General features: G+C 48.5%; 1 protein-coding gene across 1 annotated transcript; it reads left to right on the top strand.

Moving 5' to 3' along the window:
* The first annotated feature begins 1,594 nt into the window (after positions 1–1,594).
* Positions 1,595–18,450, top strand: ARL8B (ADP ribosylation factor like GTPase 8B). Its single transcript, XM_066327147.1, has 7 exons — positions 1,595–1,914; positions 10,133–10,213; positions 10,797–10,870; positions 11,288–11,381; positions 11,984–12,051; positions 12,281–12,351; positions 13,700–18,450. Exons 1-7 carry the CDS (start codon positions 1,792–1,794, stop codon positions 13,747–13,749), a joined length of 561 nt encoding a protein of 186 aa, XP_066183244.1. The 5' UTR covers positions 1,595–1,791; the 3' UTR covers positions 13,750–18,450.
* The last annotated feature ends 3 nt before the right edge of the window (positions 18,451–18,453 follow it).

Genomic DNA, 18,453 nt, shown 5'->3' with positions numbered 1-18,453 from the left:
GTCTGTGAGCACACACAAGGTTTTGTATTTCACTTGCTTAAAAACGTAATTGGGCTAACTGGAAATATTACAGTTGATATATTTTTTGTGAAAAACAAGGTTCAGTTTCTATGTAAATTTTAAGAAATAAGTTTAATAGAAAATAAGACGATTAGGAGAAAAAAAGCAAAGTACAGCCGGCCGGGTGACTTGGCACTCAGCTACTTCAGAGACTGAACACACCCTGCTATTTCAGAGGCTTTCTTTAAATACCCTTTCTGTTGTATCAATCTGTTGAATATTCTTATTTTTCCATAAACCAGTTTCCATATTCCAGGGACTGTTTTGCAGGGCCCCTCCTTGGATTTGCCTTTTTAGAGCTGTGTGTTTCTGGGCTGTGTCTTCATCATCACCTCCAGACTGGGCCTTGGTTTGTGCTTCCTTCAGATGGGAGATGCTGATAGTCGGTGTATCAATAGCAGAGTCTTCTTTACATGTTCACTGGGTGTTATCCCGGCCAAACAGACAGTTTAAGCATCCTATAAAACAGCAGAAATAAAAACTTACATCCTTGCCACAGAGTTATCAATCATACAGCACACACCTTGTGAAAAGACAACTTTATAATATATACTTGCAACATTTTAAATCTTTATTCCTCTGCAAGCTGGAATTGGAATTGTAGGTGACCCTGAATCCAGCCCGAGGGCCCTCACAGCATTGTCAGGATGGCACGTGAGGGGTGTGGGCTGGCAGCCCTTCACCAACCCCACCACGGTGGGCAAGGAGGGCACAAACTCAATCTGTGCCAGGGCAGGGTCAGCTTTGACATCAAGGGGAATTTCTTTGTGAAAAGCATGGTCAGGTTTGGAAGGGGCTGCCCTGGGTGGCGGTGGAGTCCCCGTCCCTAGAGGTGTCCGAGGAACCACTGGACATGGTGACAAGGTGGCGTTGGGTCATAAGTTGGACTCGATGACCTTGGGGGTCTGCCCCAACCTAATGGAGCCTGTGATGAAGAGGGCAGGGCAGAGCTGGCTCCATGGTGGCCTCAGGGGTGTCACACCTCCCCTCACCACACCCAACATGGCGGCTCAGGGGTGTCACCCCTCCCCTCACCACACCCAACATGGCGGCTCAGGGGTGTCACACCTTCCCCCACCGCACCCAACATGGCGGCTCAGGGGTGTCACCCCTCCCCTCACCACACCCAACATGGCGGCTCAGGGGTGTCACACCTCCCCTCACCGCACCCAACATGGCGGCTCAGGAGTGTCACCCCTCCCCTCACCACACCCAACATGGCGGCTCAGGGGTGTCACACCTCCCCTCACCACACCCAACATGGCGGCTCAGGGGTGTCACACCTCCCCTCACCGCACCCAACATGGCGGCTCAGGGGTGTCACACCTCCCCTCACCACACCCAACATGGCGGCTCAGGGGTGTCACACCTCCCCTCACCGCACCCAACATGGCGGCTCAGGGATATCACCCCTCCCCTCACCGCACCCACCATGGCGGCCCCGCCCTCTCCCGCCGCGGGTCCTCCAGCCGCCAGGGGGCGCTGCGGGGCGGGGCGGGGCCGGCGGGGCCGGGTGACCGCGGCGTCACGTGACGGCGGCGGGGGGAGCCGGGCCCGGACGAGCGCGGGTGTCCCGGAGCGGCCGAGAGCAGCGCCCGGCACAGCCCAGCCCGGCACAGCCCGGCCCAGCCCGGCACAGCCCGGCACAGCCCGGCCCGCAGCGTCCCGGCCCGCCGGAGACATCGCCCGGCCCGACCCGCAGCGCCCCCGGCCCGCCCGCCCGCCGCCACCATGCTGGCGCTGCTGTCCCGGCTGCTCGACTGGTTCCGCTCGCTCTTCTGGAAGGAAGAGATGGAGCTGACGCTGGTGGGGCTGCAGTACTCGGGCAAGACCACCTTCGTCAACGTCATCGCGGTGAGCGGGGCGGCGGTCGGGGGCCGGCCCGGGGCCGCGGGGCTGGAGCGGGGCCGCGGGCGGCGGCGTGTGGGCCCGGCCCGGTGCCATGGCCGGGGCCTGGCGGCTGCCCCGCCGCCCTAAAGCCTTGTGTGCTCATGGGGACACTGATCCCACGGCCCCACAGCGGGCTCGGAGCGCGCCTTTCGCTCGGGGTGTCGCTGTGCTGGGGCTCGTGTGAGCAGATGTGGAGATAACATGGTGTGTCTTCAGCTGCCGCCTCCCTCTGACTGTTTTTCAGTAGTCCTGAATCATTTTTAAGTGTCAGCATCCACTCGCGGTTCTCCTCTCAAATATTTGCTTATCGATTGCTGAAACCCGTGTCAAATGATCTCCTTTCTCTTAAGGTACAACTTAGCTAAGGAGTCCAGCTCACCAGCACAAGCCCATCAGCAGCAGGCTGCTGCCCTGGGGCTGCTGATGTGGGGATGTGCCTGCAGCAGGTAAAGGAAGGGTGTGGGAATACTCCTACACGAAGCTTTTCCATTGTTGAACGAGATAAAGAGTGGCTTTGCCTAAATGGTGAAGCCATTCAGCTCCGTCAGTGTCCTGCCCTGCTGATGTGTGTGATGGAAAACATTCCAGGAGACGAGCTGGCCTTTGGGAGCTCCTGAAATGGGCAGCCAGGGGAAAACTGTCAGGTTTTTCAGGGAGTGTGGTGCACCTAGAATGATGAGAAAGCTGATGTCTCCAGCTTTAGAGTGAGCACATCTCCAGCTTGTCTTTTGGTCTTTGATGCTGTGCCCTTCACACCGTGGAATACTTGTAAGAATGTATTTACTTAAGTGCCAGTTGAGTGAGTTAGTGGCTGGGAAAAGGACTTTCATTCTCTCGCAGTTATGTGCATCAACCTTGCACAATGACAAACAGCCTGGCAAAAGATAACCTCGTGTAGCTCAGGTGTGAGCACTCAGTGGGCTTCCTGATAGTCATGGAAAACGGGTTACTTCATGAAAGGTAACTTTTCTCTGACCAGCTGTTAGCTGAAAGTTGCTGGAGTAACTCAGGAGTGCCAGGAGCCTTTTCTTTCACACACTACCAATGCATCTGATTTGTAGAAGTGGAGCTCTGAAATTGTTGAACAGCCTCGATCTGTGGCTGCTGAGCTGATCCTGCTTGGAGTGTTTCTGCAGCTGGGGGCTCTCTGCAGGCTTTTCATCCTCTGGAGTCCTCCTGCTGATGGCACTTGACAAAAAAAATAATGTTTTGCTTCTTTATAGCAGCAGCACGTGTTTGGGGAGTTACCTGTGGAGCTCACTGCAGCACTCAGAGTAGCTGCACATCACTTGGGCCCGTCTAAGTTGTCTCCAGTGGGAGAAGTTTCCCCGAGTAAAGCTGGAATCTGTTTGCAGCCTCCTCTGCGGGGGTTGAATCTTGCAAGGTTTCAGCCACATGTTAGGATCACACCCAGGCATTTATCTGTGTGAGTGCCATTCAAAGAGCCTTGCAAAACCCCGGGCAAGGAGGAAGCTGTTGAGCTGTGCTGACACAGCCTCCTCAGCTGGTTTGCTTTGGAAGCATCAGGTCACATTTCTGAAGTTTTTAATTAGGAAATCTGGTGTTTCTTTACACAGGAAAAAAAAAAAAAAAAACAGAGGGAAGGGGTTTGCTCAGGTTTGTATCATTGGTTTAAAGAAAATAATAGCATAAGCTTCAGTTACCAGGGCAAAATCACTTTTTAGAGAAGAGCAGAGCTGATTTCTTATTTGCTTCCTTGACTGACTTTAGTTCAGTCTGCATTTGGGCATGAGTGCAGGAACAGAACAACTGCTCTCTGCAGGCCAGTTAATGGTTTGGGTGGACGAGGCTGTTGGGATTCCTCAAAACTGAAATGAAAGGAATGACACAGCAAGATGTCCTGGAGGATGGCTCTAAAAGCTGGTGTGGCTTACAAGGTTGTGTGCTGCCTAACAAAGGGCTCTAGCCAGAATCAACAGCAGTGAGTTTAATCCTCTATAAACCTCCAATATAATCTCTGCCCAGCAAATCAGGCATATGGAACTAGAGGGAAAAGTCATCACAGGGAAGCTTGGTACAAGGCCTGACTGCTGCTGAAGTGCACAGGCACTAGAAATAGTTTTCTAGAACTATTGCAGTTCTAGAATAATCCTTTTCTAGATTGGTAGCAGGCTTTGACCACGTTTATTCCTCCCGTGTAAACAAACTCCTGATTTGTAATCAGACCAAACAAGGGCCTGGAGAGGACAGGACAAGAGGGAATGGCTTTGAACTGAGAGATGGAGAGGTTAGATTAGATATCAGGGATAAATCCTTCCCTGTGGGGGTGGTGGGGCTCTGCCACAGGTTCCCAGAGAAGCTGGGGTTGCCTCTGGATCCCTGGAAGTGTCCAAGGGTGGCTTGGAGCACCGTGGGATAGCGGAAGGTGTCCCTGGATGGTCTTGAATGTCCCTCCCAAGCCAAACCCTCCTGTGATCGGTTTGATTAGAAGGTTTAAAACCCGACGTTAGCAGTGAAATCTCGTTAGAGCTGGATTCAGCTAATGCAGCTTCTGCTTTTCTAAGGCTCTGCATTAGTCACTGTCTCTAATTAGATATTAAGCATAAGTTTTCCATGTGCGTGAGTAAACTTGCTCACAAGGGAGGATATCATTTCTTCCTGGTCCTAATTTCCCTAATGTGGATGGCCTGTGGCTCTTATTCAGAGAATGTGCGTGTCATCCCGGGATCGCAGCTGGAACTGTCGGAGCCCTGGAAATGCCCATTCTTGACAGACCCTGCAGGATCTTGGGGTGTTTGCACCATTCCCAGCTTTCCCTGAGCCCAGCAGCTGGAGCTGGGAGCCGTGGCTGTGCTGCTGTGGGGAGCACCAGAGGCTGGGGACTGCTCCTGCCCACTGACGCAACTGAAACACGACTCAAGTAAACTGAGCCTGCTCCCGGCCCTGGAGCTGTCCTGCAGCCTCAGCAGCACATTGCAGGGAAGAGTGGCATGTCCTGGGCTTTCTGGAGAAGCTTTGGTTGATCCTTGATCCAGGTGTTTGGCATGGGAACACTGAAGCTCATTAGGCTGATAGCGAGCAGAGATCCGGAGGAGTGGGAGGAACTTGGACGTTTCTGATACAGTTATCAGGTTCAAGAGCTAAACTCCACCTGTTTGTGGTGACAGGGGAAATCAGGGCCCTTTTTAGGATTTTTGGCAAGTGTTGGAATGAGGCTGTGGTTTCTAGGGAGAGGCAATTCCTCAAGTGCCTCTCGACAGAAGATTCGTTTGGCCAGCTGGGAACTGCAACTTCCTTCTGTCCTCATGACTGTTAGAAGTGGCTTGGACTTGAAGAAGCCACACCAGAGAAGTGCAGAAAAATACTGCTCCAAAGAGCTCCACTGCTGTTTTAATGCCTTTTGAACCACCCTGGCAGGCCATAAATCCCATGTGTTGTCACTTCATACACACCGTGGCTAAAGGAGAAGGGTGATAAAATTTGAAGTGGTTTTTTAATGGCAGAAGTCTCTTGAAATGCATTGCATCATTTCATTAGCTAATAAAGCTCCTAGGAGGTGACTCAGGGCCTTTCTTTGAGGTCCTGTACCCTAGTGGGCCAGAACAGGTGACTGAAAACAGAATCTCCTTTTCCCATCTTGGTCCTGAGTTCCTGTAGAGCACTCTGTAAGCAGTGGCAGCTTTAAGTGGTAACATCTGGATAAGGACACTTTGTTGACTATCAAAACCATGAAATGTCCTGAGCTTTTACATGACTGACTTCTAGACAGACATTTTCCTTCTTTATGGTGGATATTTGCTAAGCAGTCCATGTCCTTTTAAATATTCAGTTGGAGTCAGGGCTGGGGAGATAAAAATGCCTTCTCTTGTCATATACCAGTGGTTTGGTTTCTGCAGGAATCATTCCTGGAAGTGCTTTTGGGAAGCCTCTCAGTGATGGAAGCATCAAATCCGGAGTTCAGGCTTCTGATCATGATCACAAGTAGCTGCAACACTGAAATATTTCCTGAAGAAGGAAGCTGGACTACAGAAAGTTGATTTGTCCATTTATGATGCACTGCTTGGTTGAGGCTCTGAGTGTTGCAGAGGAGGCTGAGTGTAGGGGTAGCTTGATATAATGCTAAAATTGCACTGCTTTTTAAATATTTTTTTTTCAAGAAGACGTTTTGGAGACATGCAGCATTTTTCCTTAGTGCAAAAAAGAAAGAAATTTTTAGGGGTGAGCAGCAGGGTTTAATGTAATACTCTGGTTCAGGTGGATTGGGAGTGTCCTGGCTGGATTCCATACTCCAGTGCTGTTGTCTCCTAGTTGGTTGAGCTTGTTTGTGATCTCATCTAACTGGCTGAAAACTATATGATTAAAGATAAAACAATCTTTGCTGTGTAATAACAAAGTCTGTATGAAGAAATTGGTCCTATAACAGGAGTGAATCATGTCAGCTTTATGAGATACAAACTAAAGGCTGCCCTGACCTTCTCTGGTGATACAAAGAACGCCCTTGTGCAGGCTGTGGTATCAAAATCGAGCTGCTTTGAGGGCTGACAGTCTGCTAGGAGTTGTCCAAGGCCGGGTTGGATGGGACTTGGAGCAAACTGGTGCTGTGGAAGGTGCCCCTGCCCATGGCAGGGGGTGGAACTGGATGGTCTTTGAGGTTCCTCCCGATTGAAACCACTCCATCATTCCATAAATTGCTGGAATTTGAGTTTCTGGCTGTAGCCTTATGGTTGTAGAGAGGCAGATGAAGGAACCCAAATGTGGTTTTGTTTGGTTTATGTTTTTTTGACTCAAGCCTGCTGGAAATGGGATGTTTAATAATTCATTAAATTGTAAAAGAGACTAAACCAGCATCCTTTGTACATTTCTGGAATGTCAAGGGATGGCAAGTTAAATGCTTGGCCTAAGTTTTCCTCGGGGAAATGAGCTGTACCTGTAGCTGGCTCGTTCAGAAATGCTGCAGTCTGTGATTTAGTGCTGCTGCTGACCATGGAATAAAGGCCCTTACTTCAGTCTGGATGCAGTTTTGCTGCTCTGGATGTTCCTCATCCACCATAAGTACTCACCTGGGTAAGTGGGTTCATGCTGCACTAAAATCTCACCTTTGGGCTCTCCAGGAGCTTTGGAGGGGGCACCTCTGAACCCAGGAGGCTGAAGGATTAGTCCTGTGGGTTCTCTGTGCTGTGGCCTCTGAAATGGGCTCTGTTTAGTCTCCCTGTCCCTTATCTCCAGCACGGGTTGGAGTTAACTTTGTTTGGTGACCTTCGCTTTGTGCTGGGTGCTGTGTGTGACCTCGGGGCTGAGAATCCCTGCTGGAATCCACCGGGATCCGTGCCGGGACAGCTCCTGCCCTTCCAGGAGTCCTGCAGGGAGCTCAGGGTGTGCCTGCTGCCGTGGGTCAGTGCTGAGAACAAGGCATGGCTGGGTTTGTCAGCACCTTGCTGCTGTCCTTGATGAGGCTGGAGCAGTGCTGCCGTGTGTGACAACAGCCAAAGGCTTTCCCATCGGGAACTGAGAGTAGTGCTGTGCATATCAGACTTGTCTGAAAGCTGCTGGTTTAGAGGACTGGTCAGTGAGCACACTGACAGCACTGTACTCTGCTCTGGGACGAAGTGACTGCTGGTAAAAGTATGTTCCTTTTGTTCTGCTCTTCGAGTCGCTTTTGCATTTGAATACTTTTAAGTTGAAGCTGGATTCCTGGCTTTTTTTCCTCAGAGGAGGTAGTAAACAAAAGCCCGCTAAATTCTGAGTTTAGAGAACTGTTTCTGGGCCAAGACAGTTGAATGTGGTAGCAGAATCCATCAAAGGAGATCACTGTCTGCTGCTAAAATCCTTTACAATCGTTTTAACCAATTTTTGACCCGTCTTAAAAGAGAAGGTGAGTGCCAGTGGCTTTCCTTGGGCCTGTGAGCAGAGGAACACCCACACTCACAGCAGGGGAAGGTCTCTCAGATGAAGACCTGAGCTGACCCATACATTCCTGTCAGCTCTGGATTGTCCCTCTGCAAAGCAGAGAACAGGCAGCTGAAACTCAACTGAGCAACTGCAGTTTGAAGGTTTTGAGGTTTTAAGCAAGTCAGAACAAGTTTGGGGATGTGCAGCGTGGGTAGAGAGAGCACTTGGGAAGGAACAAGATGCAGCAGCTTTCCTGAAGATTCTGTCAAAGTTTCCCTGTGGTGGGTCACAGTAATTTCAACGTTACATTAAAGATGTGGCAAATGAAGTGCTGCTCCAATCTGCAGGAGTCTGTATCCTGAAAGAGCAGTGGGAGAACATGAAATTGGTACTGAACACGCTGCAATTAGTGGGATGACTGGCACAGTGAGTGCTGCAAGGGAGGGCTGTAAACTCCTCACAGGGATGGGCAGGGAGTGTTTGCACAGCCTAGAGCCCGATGAGGGTCATGATAAGGTTTTTTATGGGTAAGAATCAGGGGGAAGGCCAACAAGGCAGATATCCTGGTGGGAGTCTCTTCTAGACCACCCAGCCCAGGATGAAGAGGCACCAAAATCCTCCTTAAGCTGCTGGGAGAAGTCTCACCGTGGCTGGGCCTTGTTCTCTAGGGGACCTCAGCTTCCCACGTGTCTGCTGGAAATAAACCCAGCAGGGAGGTGATGAGTCCAGGAGGTTCCTGGAATGTGTGTTCCTATTGATAAGAGCAGCTCTCGAGAGAAGGATCTGGAAGGATCTGAGTGGGAATAGTTGGCAGCATCTGGGGTAAGGCTCAGCAGCGCAGAGATGGAGGCTCAGGGAGTGCTTGGGAGAAGCTGGGATGGGAGCTGTGGGTGTGGGGTGTGACTGTGGAGGTAGGAATGTGGAGGCAGGAATGCTGTGGTGCTTGAGCAACATGGCAAGTGACCCTCCAGAGGCAAGATAGGTTTAACGAGCTGAACTGAGCTGCCCCAGCCAGGCCATCAGCTCTGAGCTGTGCTGGTCACTCTGGCTGCAGTGGGCAGCTCAGGCCCCGGCATTTCAGGCAGGAATGGGCATTCCCACTGGGCACCCACCCTGCTGCCTTGGAAAGGGTGGAGTGGCTTCTGAAGCAGCACTGCAGGCTGTGAGCCAGGCTCCTGGTGCAGCCCTGGTCCTGCTGGCCACACTGGTCCTCATACAAGGCAGGAGCTGTTGCTCTTCATGGCCACCTGGTCAGGCTTAGCTGCTCCTTGCAGCTTGTGGGCAGTCTGGCCCTACCTCTGGGGCGGTGTGAGAGAGATCCCAAAAGGCTTTGAACCCCAGGGGACTTCTCTGGGCAGGTCAGGGGAGAGATGCAGCCTTTGCTGCTGTGATACCAAACCCTAATGAAACAACTGAATGCTTTGGGATCAACCCTAATTTTTCCCAATGTGCTTGACTGTCTGGTTCTGGCACACATAATGGATGTAGGGAGCTTCATAATGGCCACTGTGGCTGATTCACCTTCTGCCAAACAGCCAAGGGAGGGATCTGTAGTAGTGTTGAAAACTCTTGTTATGGCTGCAGGAGCTGGTTGGGAACTTGGCTGTCAGGCTGCTGCAGATGGAAGTGTCACAGACAGTAAAACATCTGCCACTGGAGAGGCTCTCCAGTGCTGTGCTGTTTGCAGCAGTTCTGTCCCAGCTGGGAGTGATGCTGAGTGTCTGCTGGAAACAAGGATCTGCTGTCACATCCTCTGCAGTGTTTGGCACTGCTGGACACGTGGGACACCGTGGCCTGGCAGGGAGCTGACCCGGCAGGTCCTTCCACTTTGCAGCCTTTAACACTCCTCAGGGAGTCACCCCATCCCTGTGGGCTGGAGGCTTCCTCCACACAAGTGATTTATTGCTGCAAATGCTGGCCAGAGAGCAGCTTGCATCACAGGGAGCCCTTCTGGATATTTCTAGCTCCCAGGTAACTGGGAGATCCTGACATGCAGACCTTGGCTCCAGCAGAAGTAGGTGAATGGCTCATTTCCACCCCTAGCCCTGGCTGTCCATCTGTTAAGCTGTGCAAAGCACTTTCCTGGTGACTTTGCTCCCCTGGCTGTCTCAAGGCTTGAGAAATGATTTCAGTGCCTGTAAGAAATGAGTTGTCTGACTTCACACGAGCTCCAGTACACATGGATTTAACATCCACGACTTCTCGGCTGTAAAACCTTCAGTTGGAAGTCAAATGGTTAGAAAAACCTTGTGATATTTTCCTGTGTAAACCACTTGTGTCAGATAAGCACTAAATTGAACTTTCTCTCTCTTTTTTTTTTTCTTTTTTCCAGTCGGGTCAATTCAGTGAAGACATGATTCCTACTGTGGGCTTCAACATGAGGAAAGTCACAAAGGGTAATGTTACAATAAAGGTATGTTGCCATCGTTGACTGTTTCTTTAGTTTCTGGTTTGAAATGTATATGTTTGCTCTGTTTTGCTGCCAGCCTTGAGGCAAATATAGAAAACCGAAGAGGCTCAGCTAAATCTGTCGAGCAGCTTAAGAAGACATTTATGTTTATTTATGGAGTTTCTGAAATGAGATTCTGTGTGTGATTCCCAGGTTCACGGACGAGTTAAAGCACTGTTGTGATAATGCTCTCTGGCTTAGATCTGAGTGTTTGAGGCCCAGAGATGCTGCTTTTCTACTCATCAGTTTGCTGAAGGGAAAGTTTACATCAAAAGCGAAGCTTTAAGTGAATCCATTGTATTTTCTTGTGTAACCTCCATACACGGGATGTTCTTGTGCCTGCTGCAAGGTGCTGCACTTTGCATCTCCTGCTCTTGGGCCCTAAGCTCCGAGCAGCTGTGCAAGGGATTATTCCTGTTTTGACACGGGAGAGGTCAAGCAGCTGCTTAAAGAGAAAGGAAGAACCGTTGAGATTTCGTGTCTTATCTTTGCCTGACATGTTTAAACACGGTGCATGGCTAAATTGTCTTTCTCCCCTTGCCTTAAGATTTGGGATATAGGAGGGCAGCCCCGATTCCGAAGCATGTGGGAGCGATATTGCAGAGGAGTTAATGCTATTGTGTAAGTGTCCTTCCTTCAGCTCTGCTTCCTTCACGTGTGCTTCTCTTCTCTGGGAGCCTTCCTCACACTGCATGCCTGACTCGGGATTCTCCTTGTGATTCTGAACCTGCACTGCAGCCACACTGACCCTTTTCACCCTTGAGTTCAGGGCTCAGGATGGGTTATTTTATCAGTGGCTCATCTGGAGTACTAACTCCTCCCTGTCTGAACTGGGTGGCAGTGCTAACACCAAGCATCTTCCTTCTGCTCTGCTCTTAGAGAATTATTATTTTTTTAAAGAACTAAATTCTTTGCTCAGAAGTCCTAGCTTTGTTGAAAGCCTTGTTGAATGTGCTCAAACCTGGCAGTGTAAAGCAAAGAGTGATGTTTCTGCAGGAGCTCAGTGTCACTGACCCTAACCTGAAATTCTCTTTAAAGCTACATGGTAGATGCTGCAGATCGTGACAAAATAGAAGCCTCTCGAAATGAGCTGCACAATCTTCTAGATAAGCCCCAGTTACAAGGAATCCCTGTAAGTAACATCACCTCAAACACCATTAAATGTCTCTGAGGAATGTGCATCACTTGAGCAACTCTGAAGTCTGCCTTGAACTCTGAATTTTAAGGCCCAACCTTCCTGGTCAGTATCAGCATGAACAATACCTGCCTCCAGTGCCTTAAACCAATTTTTGACCTTCAGTGGCCTTATTCCATTCAGTGCTCACAAAACATAATAAATACAGTTGAAAGAGTAGTTTAGAGGATTCCACAGGATCAGTTTGTGCTATTGACTGAAGGTTAACCACAGTGTAGTCCAGAAATGTTGAGTTAGTTTGGGGAATCTCAGATGAGTGTGCTGCAAATGTTGTCAGATTTATCAGCTGATGTACTCTCTTGCTCTTTGCACAGGGCAGTTTCTTTGTACCCCCTCTTTCCCTGTGATTAGGTCAGTCTTCTTTCTTGATCTGGTGTAACACTGAATATCTCATTCCGTTGGATTTAATAGGCAGATGCAGACTGCTCATGAGACTCCCTTGAAGTTTGTTGGTTTTCTGGTGTTGGTTGGGGTTTTTGTCTGTTTGTTTGGGGATTTTTTTAAGCAAAGCCACAACCATTTCCTTCTCTGTATTTCAGGTGCTAGTACTTGGAAATAAGAGAGACCTCCCTAATGCTTTGGATGAGAAACAGCTAATTGAAAAGATGTAAGTCTGACCCTTGCTAAGAAACATTTCTCTTACTCAATAAATTCATGTACCTGGGGTTGTTATTAGATCAGGAAGCTCACATTTATGGTGGAAAACCCAGCAACAGCAGGGAACTGAGTATTGTACAGAACAAGTTGTGTGGGGAAGGGGAAGAGGAACAGTTCAGATTGTCAGTAAGAGTCCTTGTGTCAGTGAAATGTGTGCTGAAATGTTCTCTCTTTCCTAGGAACCTTGCTGCTATTCAGGACAGAGAAATCTGCTGCTACTCAATTTCTTGCAAAGAGAAAGATAATATAGGTAACTATGAACCCCAAAACACTGAGAATCATGAAATGCTGTCAGAGGATGGATTTGGGGGGATTGTAACTTCTTAAACACACACTTCCTGTCTCCAGGAAACCAGGAACAACTCAAAAAGACCGATGTATGAGTGCACTGGTTGAATTCAGCATGACTCCTGATGGCAGTGAGGAAACCTGACTGGTGTTAAAGTCTTAGGGGTTGTAGATACCAAAAAATGTGAAATCTGCTCCTTTCCTCAGTCAGTTTGCAGGAGAGAGCTGACTAGTCCATTAGCTTGGCCTAAATGGTTTTATACTCCTGTCAGGTGCTCTCACCTCTGCCTTGCTTGGTGAGGATGCCAAGTACTTGCAGCAAGTTCTTCCTCAAGTCATCCCCTTGAAATAATCACCTTCCCTTGCTGTGTTATCAGAGCAGTTTGTGTTGTGGCATCTGCCAGTCCCTGTTCCCTGCAGCCACACCGTGCCTTGTTCTGGCACAGACAGCAAATGCTTCAGAACTCGTGGAGTTCAAAGCAGGAGCCGTGTCCTGTGTAATCTCTGCTGTTTGCCATAAGCTTTGTGAGTGAACTGAGTCATCTGAGCTGAGTGAAAACAGACTTTAACAACACTTCCCATCCTTTTCCTGAAGCCTTCCGTGGCTGCCATGGGATTAACGGTGCATTGCCAGGGTGACAGCAGTTTCGCTGATGAGGAAACTTCAGGGTGATGCTCCCAGGAGAAGCTTTAAAGGATACCAGGATGGCTTTATAGGGGAAAAAAAGCTTATTTGTAGGAAAACTGGATAGTCTGTGGAACGGTTGTGGCTTCCAAGAAGCCCCTGTCACCTTAGCATCAGTTAAAGGTTCAGACAGGATGGATGGAAGCAGAGAATCCCTTCTGTGGAGATCCACACAAGGCTCCCAGCACAGCTGAGCATCACTGGGGCCTTTCCTTTCCTTAGGAGAGCCCCTTCCAGGCAGGGAGGAGAGCATGATCCTTGTCCCACAGGGCTAAACCAGCTTTGTTCTCATCAGGGCAGGAGCTGCAGACTGGCTGAATAGAGCAGTGCTGATCTAAAACTGATTCTTGGAGCCATAGTGAAGTGTCCCATGAAGGAATATCTTTTTCCCAGAGATGGACAGAGCTGAGGAACCAGGATGTGTGGGGCAGTGCCTGTCATTGTTATCTAAAGGATGCTGGGCAAGAACCCTAAAATATCATTGTGTTCATCTGCCCTGGGCCATCCTCTAGAGGAGGGCTTGGATATTCCTGTCCTGTGCTTGGGACACTGGAATACCAAAGCCTTGCCTCTTATATCCAATACAGACACTTGAATGTGGAACTTCTCTTCTCTCTCCCTGTAGATATCACGCTTCAGTGGCTTATTCAGCATTCAAAATCTAGAAGAAGCTGAAGTCTTCCTGGAATCTCCAGTACCAGTTGGCCATAATCTCAATTGTCCACTTCCCTCCATAATGAGATACTACCCAAAAATCCTGTATCAAGAATCTGCCTTTTCACGGTTCATTTCTCATGTGCACTGCTGAAGACTTGTATTCCTATTCTGTCACAAAACAACTAGAGTTGTCATGATAAAGTCAGCACAAATATTTATTTTACAACCATCTGTGGCGGGAGGGTCGTGGGGGGGGCTTTTTAAAAAACTATCTCTACCATGTTAACTACGATGGTACACTCTGTTCTGGTTTTTCAGGGCCAGGTTTTTATATGATTTTCAGCAAGTGTTTTATTTCTAGTGTTTAGTGGCTTGAAGATGCTGATGCTTGACAGCATTAAGATTCTGTAAGATGCCACATACGGTAGTTAGAAAACATTTAAGCGTGAGTTGTGGGATACTGATTGATCTCACAAATGCATGTGATGTGTGTACGTAAGCAGAGAAGCGGAAACTGTTTGCTGAGGGGAGCACAAGGCATAGATCAGCATCACTAATCTACAGCTGAGATCCTGTCACTTGAAAAAGAAAACTCTCTCGATGAATTAGGAAAGTCATCTGTTTAAAATCATTCTGTTGCTTCTGTTTAACATTTATGTGGGGGATGGGAATGGACTGTTCTGTCAAACTTTCAAACTATTGGAGTATTCCAGCATGAAAACACATGGCTAGGAAACATCAGGCTTTGTTCAAATACATTTTTCTATCTCCAGATACTCGTGGTCTCTCTCTGAAACCAGAACACGCATTCTGAGCAGCTGCATGACACCCAAATTACTGATGCTCTTGTATCGAGGCAGTTGTTGACCTTTAGCACAATCTGTGTGTAATTGTCAGTGTCTCTCCTGCTCCTGGAATGGCTGGGCACAGTTTCACCTGGTGCTATGGAATACCTGGGCTCTTGTGACAACTCTAGACCCGCCTGCTTTCTCCATGTAACCATGTGCAAAGCCTGTCAGAGCAATGAAACGTTTCGCTGTGTCAAAGCACAAGAGAGCCAACGAATCGATCCTGTCTCTTGACCAGCTCCTGCAGCTTAGGGAAGTGTCTATAAACTCCAGATTGTAACGTTCCTGTAGCTTTCCTTTCTCAGTGACTTCAGCGTATTTAAAGGGACTGCCTGGTCCAGACTGGTTTGTTCATCCAGCAGTGTCAGTGTAGCTACTCGTTGTGTGCAGATCCATGGTGCAGCTGCTTGTGTTGCCTCACACTGTGTGTGATCCCTCAGCTCCGTGTGGTTTTTCCCCTGGGAGCAGCGTTCAGTCAGTGCCCTGAGCTGTGAGAAGCCAGTGTTAGTGCAGAGTGCCATGGCCTCACCGTGGTGTCCCAGCTCTGGCACTGCTGCACAGACACCACACGCTGCCCTGCCTGCCTTCATTCGGGCTGAAGTTGCATTTGAACTTTTTTGTCCCCTTTCAGTTCTCTGAAGCATGATTTCAATTAATCCATACTCTGGTGCTGTAGAGGAGAGGGTGTATTAACCTGCTGCTGTAGTGCTGAGTTCACCAGAACTGCTACAGTTACTTTTATTTAGCAAATTTGCTTGTGCCTATAATAAGGAAACTAAACTAGAATGTGTGAATCTTTGTGGGGGACCAGGTCACTGTTTAGTTAACTGGCCTATAGCTAAACTTGATGTGTTTGGTGTTTATCTACTTCACTGCTTTCAGCATTTATGGCATCCAAACACTACCAATTGTTAACCTGTGCATTACTCTCTGCATGTGAACAACTTATACAATTACTGAACTTTGTAAATACGTGAATTTTTTATTTAGGTGGATGCATATGTTGGTTTACTGCTCTTCAGCTTTATTCAATAAACTTATGTTTTGAGGGTTGTATTGACACTTAACTGCCTGACTTGAGTTGATGTGGCTGAACTCATGAAAGAACACAATGGGATGTGTGTGTCTTCTGCCAAAGATTACAGTGGGGGAAGAAGGATTGGTAAATACCTGAGCTGATTTCTAGTCTGTGGTTCAACTATTCCAGTGAAATGCTCACAAAACTACCTTTGAGGCCTGGGGCTTGCTCACCTTACCTGAGCAAGCTCAGATAGTCAGTCTGAGCAGATTGCAGGGCTTTTTTTCTGTGTGTGAAAAGCACTGGGCAGCTGCAGGGTCTGAAGCAGGGGCAGCCTTCTTCAGGGGAGCTCTGTTTTCAGGAGAGAAATGCATGTGTCTGCAAACTCGGTTCTTGTGTTGAGCTTAGAGTAAAACCTCGGGTTTTTTTAGCAAAAGTGTCAGGTCTTGCCTGATCATTCGCTGCCAATTAAAGCAGAAAGGTTCTTATCTCAGTGGAAAGTGAGGCTTTTGTTGGCTGAGGTCTTGAACAAAATATTTGCTGTGATTTTAATCCGAAGTTTCACTCACTGTTCTTCCCAAAGGTTTTTGTTGTATTAATTTCTCTTAGGACACTGATTAATTTACAGGACTGTCTGTCAGCATCTCCCAATTAATGGTAAAGAAATTGGATGTCTTGTTTCAGGCTTGTCTCCCTGGAAGCTTTCAAACTTGCTGAGCTGTATCATGTTAGTTTTCAGTCCTGATTGCAGGTCTTAGAGCATCCTTCACGTGAAACTCAGCTGGTGGGATGGACTGGTGAACTGTTACAGATCCTGTGCGTATTTCTTGGGGAGTTTCCTGCATGCAGAACAAGCTCCCTGCAGTTCATAGTCAAAGTAAAGTGTCTCTAGAAACAAATCTGAAAACGGTGTTAGTGCAGTGAGCCTTGTGTGAGCCTTGTCAGCCTGGCTGGTGTGACACCACCAGTCACTCAGTAAATCAGCTGTGGTATGGACTGGCACACAGCTCTTGATGTGGTATTTCAGTCCCATTTCTGTTTCTAGGTGTAAGCAGCAGGGAGAGACACAGGGCTCCCTGTACTGTGTGTGCTCTAAAAGGTGCATTTGCAATACTCCCCAGAATGTCCCCAGCTGGGTTTCACAGTTCTGGTGTTGCTCTGCCAGAGAGGAAGGAGACCTCAGAGTGCCTGTTTGATGCCAGTGCACAGGGCTGCACTTGTTCTGTTTCTGGGCTCGAGTAACTTGCCAGGTATCTTTCCTTTGAAGGGAGAAGTGTAGGAAGTGTTTCCTTCTCAACACCTTTCAGCCTTGGACTGAAAACAATACTCACTGGCACTTCATGTTCAAGGTTAAATCTTTTCTGGCCTAATAAAGGTGTGGAGTTCAGGCATTGGCGGTGGTGTTTGCTGAACTTGGATGCTGTAGCTGTGTTCTAGAAAAGTCATCTCGCCATGATTATTTGTCTCAAGCTCTGTAGTGAGCATGGAGAGTAAAAAGGCTGATTAAATTTTCCTTGCTCTTCACAAAAGCTGCTTTTGGGAATGCATTTTAATTTCATAAATGACTGCATTTGACATCAATAGCCACAGTCCTGAAACTCCTCTGATGCAGGTCTTGACTGTTGGCACGTTAAGAAAAGCAGCTCTTGTGACAAGGCAGACCCTGAGCCAGGGAGAACTCGTGGAGACCTGGAGGTTGGACAGCAGTCCCACCTCTGTGCCCTGGTGGGCTTTGTGTGCTGTCCTGAGGATTAAATCAGCTCTCAGTCCTTGGGGCTGGCTCTGTTCAGGGCTCCTGGAGCAGCAGTGAGGAGATGAGGCATGGTTGTGCTTGTCCCCACAGCTCTGGCTGTGTGAGTTTTTCGGAGTGTCCCAATTCTCCCAGCTTCAGTGTGGATGGATGTGGTTCCTTAAAGTGCAATTCCAGGGCCAGCTGAGGGGCTGGGCAGCTGCACAGAGCAGCTCTGTCCCACCACTTGGCAACAGGAAAGATGCACAAATGCAGAGCTGTTCCACGATCTGTGGAACCAATGATCCAGTTCCTCAATGATTTATGTTTTCTCTTTGCATCTTGATGGAAACAGGTTGGAAAGGTGCTGACGTCTGAAACTGCATAAATCTTCACTTTCTGGTAGAAGAAAAGGCCAAAGAAAATGCCTTAAGCGGTGTCTCTGTTGAATCTGGGAATGTTGTGCAGGGATCTGTGATGACCTGAGGTATGGCTTAGCAGGATTATGAAGCTTTTAACTTTGCCGAGGTTTCCTTTGTCGTTGCCGTGGCTGTGCAGTGGCACGTCCTGGTTTGCTCTGTGCAGGATCTGTGCTCCCCCAGCATGGCCAGCACTGCTCCCCTGCCTGTCCTGCACTGACCCTGACCAGCCTGGATCCCAAAAAGCAGAGCAGGATCTTGAGCTGCGTTTCTAAGCTGACACAGACAGTGAATCGTGTTCAAGGAGATGTGTGAGTGCCTGAGCTCTTCAGGGCTTTAGTTCCCAAAAAACGAGTGCAGAACTTGTCTCACCAGACCATGGCCCTTCAGAGAGTGCTCTGCTGCTCTAGGGCTGCAGATGCTGCATGTTCTGGTGTGTCCTGGTGAAACAGAGGGGTTTTCTCTGACGTGTCACTCCAGTGCCAAACACACAATGGCACTCAGAGGGGCTTTGCACATACTCTTTCAAAGGAGAAGTGAAATACTTGATGTTTTTATTTCCCTCCCAGTGGAAGGTGGGTAAGTAGACCTTTGTGCCAGGATTAGTGCCTTTTAATTATGACATGACAGGTTTTGTTCTGTTAAAGGCAACATCTATCATTGTGATAATTTTGAAGTGCTTCAATAAAGTGTTGTTGAAAACCACTT

Source organism: Sylvia atricapilla, chromosome 11, assembly GCF_009819655.1.
Source record: "Sylvia atricapilla isolate bSylAtr1 chromosome 11, bSylAtr1.pri, whole genome shotgun sequence".
NCBI classification, from domain to species: domain Eukaryota; kingdom Metazoa; phylum Chordata; class Aves; order Passeriformes; family Sylviidae; genus Sylvia; species Sylvia atricapilla.
Note: the sequence above shows the minus strand (reverse complement) of the source record. Positions and strands in the feature narration are given on the sequence as shown.